This window comes from Tachysurus fulvidraco, chromosome 15, assembly GCF_022655615.1.
Source record: "Tachysurus fulvidraco isolate hzauxx_2018 chromosome 15, HZAU_PFXX_2.0, whole genome shotgun sequence".
Classification (NCBI taxonomy): Eukaryota; Metazoa; Chordata; class Actinopteri; order Siluriformes; family Bagridae; genus Tachysurus; species Tachysurus fulvidraco.
Window position 1 is genome coordinate 17,457,937 of NC_062532.1, and position 9,103 is coordinate 17,467,039.

The 9,103-nt window shown below is 40.9% G+C and overlaps 1 protein-coding gene across 7 annotated transcripts; it reads left to right on the forward strand.

Annotated features, from left to right (window-relative positions):
- Positions 1 to 1,000: 1,000 nt before the first annotated feature.
- zgc:55558 (GTPase KRas) lies at positions 1,001 to 8,590 on the forward strand. Of its 7 annotated transcripts, none has more exons than XM_047801287.1 (6): positions 1,934 to 2,045; positions 2,234 to 2,627; positions 2,658 to 2,675; positions 5,947 to 6,125; positions 6,485 to 6,644; positions 7,688 to 8,590. In XM_047801287.1, exons 2-6 carry the CDS (start codon positions 2,364 to 2,366, stop codon positions 7,799 to 7,801), a joined length of 735 nt encoding a protein of 244 aa, XP_047657243.1. In that variant the 5' UTR covers positions 1,934 to 2,045; positions 2,234 to 2,363; the 3' UTR covers positions 7,802 to 8,590. The 7 variants fall into 7 exon arrangements, with proteins under 7 accessions (XP_026999554.2, XP_026999555.1, XP_047657243.1 ...); XM_047801288.1 differs by having other exon boundaries at positions 2,234 to 2,588; positions 2,628 to 2,675; XM_047801289.1 differs by having other exon boundaries at positions 2,234 to 2,588; positions 2,628 to 2,660.
- Positions 8,591 to 9,103: the final 513 nt, after the last annotated feature.

Consider the following 9,103-nt stretch of genomic DNA (forward strand, 5'->3'; position numbering starts at 1 on the left):
TTGAAAGCATACTATGAGCTTTATGTTCACAAATTCCAAACATTCAGGTGGAATAGGGAAGTCCCAGCCCAAGCAATGCCAAGCAGTTTCTGTTGGGCCCTTGAGCAAGGCTCTTCTCAGGAACACTGCTTCTTGTCTGACCCTGTTCTCTGACCCCGACTCCATTACAGGCTGGGATATGTAAAAGAATTATGACGCTGTGTTGTAATATACAGAATGTGTAACAAGTAAAGGCTTCTTCTATCAAAACATAAACAGGAAACCAGAGAAAACCTACACAGATTCAGGAAGAACACATGAAGCTCAACAAAGACTGGAACCCGAGCTCAAGATTCAACTATGGGGCCTGAAGCTGTGTATTGGACACCTATAACCCATGGTAACTTGTTGTAAAAGTTGAGGGCTGTTAGTTGAAGCTGATTCTTACATTGATATTGCAAAAATGATAGAAAACAATATGAAAAAATTGGAAATCGATACAGAAAACAATCCGTATTCACAAAGGCGTTCAATTTGATTTCTTATTTCTTTTTAAAACAATATAACATACACAAGTGTTAAAAAAGTTTTATTGTTAAAATATATTTGCATGAAACAATTCTTACACCGCATGAAGCCCTTTAAATAGAAATACAGATTAGATTAGATTAGATTTGATTAGATTTGATTAGATTAGATATTCAGAAACAAATGCTAAAACTAATGTTGAATTAAAATGTAAAAATTATATTTAATATAAACTTTTATAACTTCATGAGCTACAAATCTTCATGGGCACAGTCATGATGACTTCAGCAGTCAGGTCACTCGCCATGTCTTTTTTTAACATAACACTCTATTGAACTCTATTGAACTCTATTGGGTGACTCTATTCTACTGACGCCAGAATATAAGGAAAGATAAATCGCCCTTTAATTGGCTACGCTTTGTTTCCTTACTACCTTTCAACCAATAGGCTATCAGTGTGTAACCAATGACGTGTTTCTATTGGCTGGTTGTGGTTGTAGTCCCGCCCCTCCTCGCCCACAATGAAATAGGGAGAGTCTTGGCCAAGAAGAACTAAATGTATGAAGATTTATTTAGGATTTTAAACTCGAATTTTTAAAACGAAGCCGCAATAAATTACCATCGTATTGGAATACGGATAGTTTTTATTCTCTACGCTGGTCGGGAATTTATTTATTTATTATTGTTTTTTTTATTTTAGAGCGAATAGAACATTTGTTAACGTAAATAGTTTACTGTCGTTAAAGCGACCGTAATGCGGCTGAGCGACTAATCCCTGCTTTTCATTTAAACTAATTGGCGTCTACACGTTTATTTCAGAGAACGAAGGGTTAAACTTACACGTTTTCTAAGGTAAAACATTTTTTATTAATGATATAACCGTTCGGTGTGTTTTTATACTATTTCCTGGTTTTTTGAAGGTTTCGTGAAGTTGAAATGTTTTGGGGAGAAAAAGCTAACCTGATTAGCCTGTTAGCTAACGGTAGATAAATTACGGGTTTGATGATTTTTATAACTTTTGACAGTCATGAATTTCCAGTATGATGTTATAACAGTTCGTATTAAACGACTTATTTTCATTTAAAATGTTTTTGTCACTGATTTATACCATGGCACTCATTTTATTATGAATCCCAAATGACTTCCTGCTCCCTATCGAGGTGCCCTACTTAGGGAAACTTTACGGTTCTGACGTCACACACCACTATACGTCTTATAGGAAGCCATTTTGTACGCATCCAATACAAACTAGACAAAATGTTTTTTTTTTTTTTATGAATGTTAGGTAGAATGTTTCTCTGTTTTCAGAAAGAAATCTGTGGAATTTATTTATTATTTGTTTGTTTGTTTGTTTATTGACAACAAATAATTGTTTATTTTCTTTTGAAACCTGACACTATTTCTTTATTTCTTTTCTCTCCTGTAGAATGACTGAGTACAAGTTGGTGGTGGTTGGCGCAGGAGGTGTTGGGAAAAGTGCACTTACTATCCAGCTCATTCAGAACCACTTTGTGGACGAATACGACCCGACCATCGAGGTACGTTTAATCAAGAGCGTCGAGTCAAGAAGCTTTTATTAACCATATATAGCTGTTGCAGTACACAGTGAAATGAGACAGCGTTTCTCCAGGATCATGGTGCTACTTAAAACAAAGACAGAGATGTAAGGACTTAGTAAGTTAGTCCTAGATACATAAAGTGCATCTGCGCAATCTGGTGCAAACAGTACAGGATGAGACAAAAAGGCGGGGCAGGACGAGACGGAAAAAGCGGGGCAGGACGAGACGAGAAAGGTGGTGCAGGACGAGACGGAAAAAGCGGGGCAGGACGAGACGAGAAAGGTGGTGCAGGACGAGATGGAAAAGGCGGTGCAGGACGAGATGGAAAAGGCGGTGCAGGATGAGATGGAAAAGGCGGGGCAGGACGAGACGAGAAAGGCGGTGCAGGACGAGACAGGAAAGGCGGTGCAGGACGAGACAGGAAAGGCGGTGCAGGACGAGACAGGAAAGGCGGTGCAGGACGAGACAGGAAAGGCGGTGCAGGACGAGACAGGAAAGGCGGTGCAGGACGAGACAGGAAAGGCGGTGCAGGACGAGACAGGAAAGGCGGTGCATGGAAAGGCGGTGCATGGAAAGGCGGTGCAGGACAAGGCGTTGCAGGACAAGGCGGTAAAGGCAGTGCAGGACATGACGGTGCAAACAAAAAATTACAAGACATTACACAAAGGACAATACACAGAAGCAGCACTGACCAGTGTATATACTGTATGTTCAAACACTATTGCGTGTGCAGAAATACTGGAATGAACACAGTGTTCTAGCAGCAGTTACATGAGATATTGTGAAGGATTGTGCAAAACAGCAAACGACTGAAATGTGAGACAGCATGTGCAAAAAAAACTGTGCAAAAACAGCATGTAAACAGTTTGATGGATGTATATTGGAAGTGTGTGCATTTGGTGTAGGTCTGTGCAGTCCACACAGTTGATGTGTGTTGTGTTCAGTACAGTTCAGTTCAGTTATTAAGGAGTCTGATGGCTTGTGGAAAGCGGCACGTTCTAATACAAGAAAGATGAAAATCAAACGTCGGGGTGAAACAGCATCTTGTTTTCAAACCCACACAATTCTACAGAAAGTAGCTTAAAATGAAACTTGTGGCAAAAGTTCAAATATTAATCAAAAGAAGTAGCAGCACAAAATATTCAATTCAATTCACATTTATTTGTGTAGCGCTTTTTACAATGGACATTGTCTCAGCAGCTTTACAGAACATAAACATAAAACAAAAAGTTATTATAAAGAATGATATAAAGATTAATATCATACAAAATTCAAGATTAATATTAGTTCTATTTAAATGTGTTTGTATTTATCCCCAATGAGCAAGTCTGAGGTGACTCAGGTGACTGTGGGGAGGAAAAACTCCTTTAGATGGTGAAGGAAGAAACCTTGAGAGGAACCAGACTCAAAGGGGAACCTCATCCTCATATGGGTGACATCGGAGAGTGTGATTATAAGCTGGTAGATCTCTAGATGCCTCAGGATCCTCACAGTTGGCCTCGTCTCAGTGGAGGTCCAAAATCTTCATCGCACGGAAGACGATCGGAGTTGGTACAATTTCTGGATGCCTCGGGATGGGTAGAAAGAGAGAAGCAGTAGAGAGGAATTAACGTAGCTGCTGGTTAATATAATGCGATCTGCAAGCCTGATGCAAATTTCCCAGGCTAATGTTAAATAAAACTGACCTGCCCACCTGAGCGGGAAACCACCCATTCCCCTTTTCCACCGAGGTAGTTCGAGTGCTGGTTCTGAGCCAGAGCCTAATTTAGAACCAGTTCTTTCTGTTTTGACCGACAAAGCATCGGCTCTGAACCAGGAAAAGTGGTTCTTAAGTAGCACAAAAACGTTGCCGGTCTAGACTTAAGAACCGCTTGTGTTAGGAGCTGTGGGCGGGGCTACTGTTAGCGCATTTGATAATGTACCTAAAGTTTACTAATGTTTAATACACTTTTACTTTACCACAATATGATACATTATCAGCACACCTGATAGTAGGTAGCTACATGCTAAGGCTAACTTTTTTCTGTGTTAATGATAAAATAACGTTATGTACTTTCTCGATTACAATCTCCGTTTATATAAATTACACGGAGCTGCACGTACACGTTGCATTCGCCGCGTTTGGGTGTTAATGTAGGTTCACAAAGCCATGAGCATTAACAGTAAAGCAACATCCACCATTGTTGATGTGTTTGTGTTTGCCGTTGCTGCGCTGGGTAACGCGACCCGTATACAGTGACGTCACACTCGGCTCTGTGATGGCTCTCTAGCTGGTGGAAAGGCAAACCGGTTCTTAGAAGGTTCTCCAGTCGAACCAACTTTGAACCAGCACTAGCTCTGAACCAGCACTCGGTTCTTTTTGGTGGAAAAGATGCACCAGTCTGGCAGTGACGGCACTGAGTCATAGCGAGCACCTTTCTGACTGTTGTTCCAAAGACCATAACGGAGGGAGATGATCGGTTCAGCCTTGGGGCAAATTATGTCAACTCAGTTTGCAAGATAGATTCAAACACATCCTTATTATTTCATATTTAATTCAGTGTTTTGATTCCAGCTTCAGCTTCACTCATATGGCTTATTCCGATTCAATAACCTGCAGCAATCCTGTTCCCACACAGAGTGGATGAAACCCGTGATTGGTTCGATTGACACGTTAACCTCGTTCCAACACCTCCAAATTAGTTTCTCAGGGGTTTTATAAATTTATTTTACGAATACTTATTAAGAATATCTTTCTAACTGTTCTACTGTTTTGTAATTTTACATGGAGATTCGAAGAAGCACGCATGCTATTTTAGTAATAGAAGAAGGCAGGAGAAGATAATCTGCTGACGCATGCTGATTGTGGATTATAATATGGAAACGGTGATTGAGAATTTATACGATCACTGTAGGCTTTATTAGGATCACCTGCACATTTATGCAGTTATCCAGTCAACCAATCAGGCGACGGGAACACAGTGCGTTAAATCATGCAGACACGGGTCAAGAGCTTCAGGCCATCAAACACACCAAATATCAGAATTGGGAAACGCATGAAATCTATGACTCGGAGAGCTATGGCTATAGGGACTCAGATAATCACTCTTTATTTTAATGCTCCGTTGGTGAGCAGAAAAGCATTTCAGCATGGACTACAACAGCCAGCAGAAGACCGCATCCGCAACCTTGTCCAGTCTGGGTGAATCTATCCTCAGATTCTTGTCATGTCATGCCAAGTGATTGGCTGATTAGATAATTGCATGAAATGAGAAATTTTTTTTGGTGCTTTTAATTCTGGGATTATTACACATGACCTAATGTGCCTAGACATATCCTGTGTGATAATCAGGCTGGTCACTCTAAGCAGAATGTGGTCATTATGGTCTATTTTGATCACTCGCAGGCCGGAAACACCTTCTCTATATACACACAGTTCTGGATACGCATCCTCTCATCTTTGTAGTTTACTACACGATTGCATAACAGCACGTTCAGGCAAGAAGGGCAGTGGATTTGCATGATGACATTTTAGATTTGCATACTTCTGCTACCTTTATGCTCTGGTGAAAAGCTGTAGAAATACAATAGGTCAGTAGAGATACTCGTTCATGCCTCACACCTCTAATGCAGCTGGTGTGGATTAAGCTGTGGTTCAATTGATGTGTTGAAAGTTGGCCCTTTTTTTTGTTCGTGTAAGTTAGAATGTAGTCTTGGGATTTTAACATTACCCTTGTTATTATTTCCTGTACACCTACAGCGTTACTCTACACCATAATCCACTCATTCAGCCATGCTGCGTTAGAGCAATGGCTTAGAATCTCCACTTGTCAACAATAAGCTCCTGACTGAGATCGTTTTTACGGACCCCGCTCTCAGCTGCTCCTCTCTCATCTCATAGGACTCGTACAGGAAGCAGGTGGTGATCGATGGCGAGACGTGTCTCCTGGACATCCTCGATACCGCAGGTCAGGAGGAGTACAGCGCCATGAGGGATCAGTACATGAGGACCGGCGAGGGCTTCCTCTGCGTGTTTGCCATCAATAATATAAAGTCTTTCGCGGATGTGCATCTCTACAGGTATCGTTTTCAGTTTGAATGCAAAAACCCGCACGGACATCCCCTTCACGTAAAACGAAAGCGGCTTACATATTTTATCAACATAGGTTCTTCTCGTTTAAGACGGTTTATTGATGAGTTTTTTTTGTTTGTTTCTTGTTGTTTTAATGCTTTGAGCTATCAAAACCTAATTAAGCTTTCATTTAAACTAGCTCAAAAAATGTGTACTAACTCCAACTCAGCATATTTCTTACAATGTTTCACAACTTCGTGCTTTCTGAGAAGTAAAGATGATGAGTAAGGATCTTTGTTTCTGCAGTTTATTAAATGTTTCACTTTGCACACTCTGCCTTTATCCAGCCCCTGTTTTCTGTGTGTAGGGAGCAGATAAACCGGGTGAAGGACAGCGACAATGTTCCGATGGTGTTGGTTGGGAATAAATGTGATCTTGGCTCCCGCTCAGTGGAGACCCGTCAAGCGCAAGAGTTGGCTCGGGGCTACGGCATCCCGTTCGTCGAGACGTCTGCCAAAACACGACAGGTGTATAAATGCCACTAATGCGCATACGGATGAAAGACACGTTAAACTTGTACTACAAATTAGTAACGGTTTCCTAATAGTAGTGGTTCAAAAAACTTCTCAGTTCTGATCTTTTGAGTACCAAGTAGAGGCTCTAAATTACTGTAAAACCCCAACCCTACCCTTACTTCTGAAATGATTCTTACAACAAATAACTTTATTCAGTACACAGTATTAAAAGATTGCATGAAACAGTCAGAGAACACACACAAGAACAGTTATGAATTTTGGCTATGAAACACCTTTTTCAAAACACCTTTTTCTTTACATAGAATTTACACACCCAAACACAGTCAGGCTTATGAATTGTGAAGGAAAAGAAGCGCACAGCATGTTTGTTTCAGTCCTGTACATGTGTGTAAGTGCTGAGTACTGGTTGCTGTCTTGCTCATTATTTACAGTGAGCTGCATCCTGTCTGTTTCATGTCAGCACTTTGTCAGATCGTAGCGGTGATGATGCTTGCAGCATGTCGTAACCTGGCCGACTGACTGTGCAGCACGGACTTCATGCAAATTTAATATTTCACTGTATCGCGTTTAGCTGGTCAAACGAGATTATGTGCATTTCTTCATGTCTCATGATACTTGCTGCAAGCAAGAAGTGATGCCACTTTCTCTTCTAAAGAGCAGCATTATTACACAATTTAATATCCTGTGTGCAGGGCAAACACCCCCCACACAAAAAAAAAACAGGTTGCTAGTATAGAATTGGGTGTATGGTTTGGCTCCTCATGTCACGTCTTAAGGAAGTCTCATGTCAAATGAGTAATTATGATGTCTCCTTTCTGTCACAGACCTCTCTGAATGGTTTGATAAGGATAGTAACGATCTCTGCAATCTGACCTTCCTCATCACCAACCAGATATTTATATACATGCACTCTTTCTAATACCTTGTCGTTTCTATAGTAACAACATCTATTCTTCTGCCCTATCTCCAAATATAATGTAGTTGATGATTTAACACCGTTTAACACACTCTCTATCTCTCTATCTCACCTGCAGGGTGTGGAGGAGGCTTTCTACTCACTGGTCCGGGAGATCAGGAGATACAAGGAGACGAACCGCAGCAACAAGAAGAGCAAGAAACACCCACAGAGACGTTGCACACTTTTATAGCAATACTCCTGCCAACTCTTGCACTACATTCCTGGAATAGCACTGCACACACACACACACACACACACACCTGCACACTCTGCTGTAGCATTTTAACCCTTCTCCCTTCTCTTGGAACCAATCTAGGGCAAGGTCCCAAACAGGAAGGACAGAAACAGTGCCATGGCTGCTATATGCTGTTCCTTTTTTTTTTTAATGCAGAGCTTCCTACTTGGGGCTTTACATGTTAGAATCCTTCATCAGTTATTCCAAAGTGCTTTGTGTCATTCGACTCGTTTGGATAACTTTATCCTGCCTCATGCTCCGATTACGGCCACTTTTTCTTTTTTTTTTTTATTGGACTTTTTGTAGCATTTATTTACTCCAAAATCGTAACTTGCATAACAGCATAACCCTCAGTACAAGTGTTTTAATGTTCTCAAACCAATCTAGTGCACCCTGTAACCACTATGAATTTGGGTTTGAAAGGTTGCTATTCAGTGACCAATCTCTCTCCTGCTTTATAACCCTGTACCAGCACCACGATGGGGGTTCAAGTTCAAGCTGCTGAAATCTGCCGTCTCTGCCTCGTTCCTGGCTCCTCTACACTTCGAGCAAGGCTAGAGAGATGATTGTATTTGTATTGTATTCCTCATTATAAAGGAGGAAATGATGCAGGATACATTTATTTTTAATCAGGCCCACATTGGGGTCTGAACACCTCTGATACATTCCTGTTGTCAAAGCGATGAGACAGTCTTAGGAGTTTAATGGAGTTTTTATTAATTAAAAAAAAGATTTTGGCTAAAACCCGAGTCCTGTGTGTCTGTCCTACTTGCGTGACTGGCACTTGGTTCTCTTTTTTTACCCATCCAGAGATTGTGCCAGCTTCAGTTGTGTCTGAGTCTGCTTCATGAAGATTTCAGACATTCAAGAAACAACCTGTTAATCAATACGCAGTTGTCTGACTTTATTCATAATAAGACACTCCAGTGTTTGTACCAGTTTATAATCACACCCTCCAGTGTCACTTTTGAGTCTGGTTCCTCTCAAGGTTTCTTCTTCCATCGTTTGCTTGTTCCCCCATTTGGCTCGGACTTCTACAAAGCACTGACACTGGAGACTCCTTCAGAGTCAAGATAAAATCACACCAATTACAGTTTCACCATGGTTCATCATTAACCTATTTTAAGTAGTTCTTATTTCCGTAATGTTAATTAAGAAACACCTGAAATTAATTACAGCCAAAGCTTCTGAGGAGCTCTGTGATTAATATTGATGATGAGGAATCAAGGCATCAAAACAACTCAGCGTATATTCACC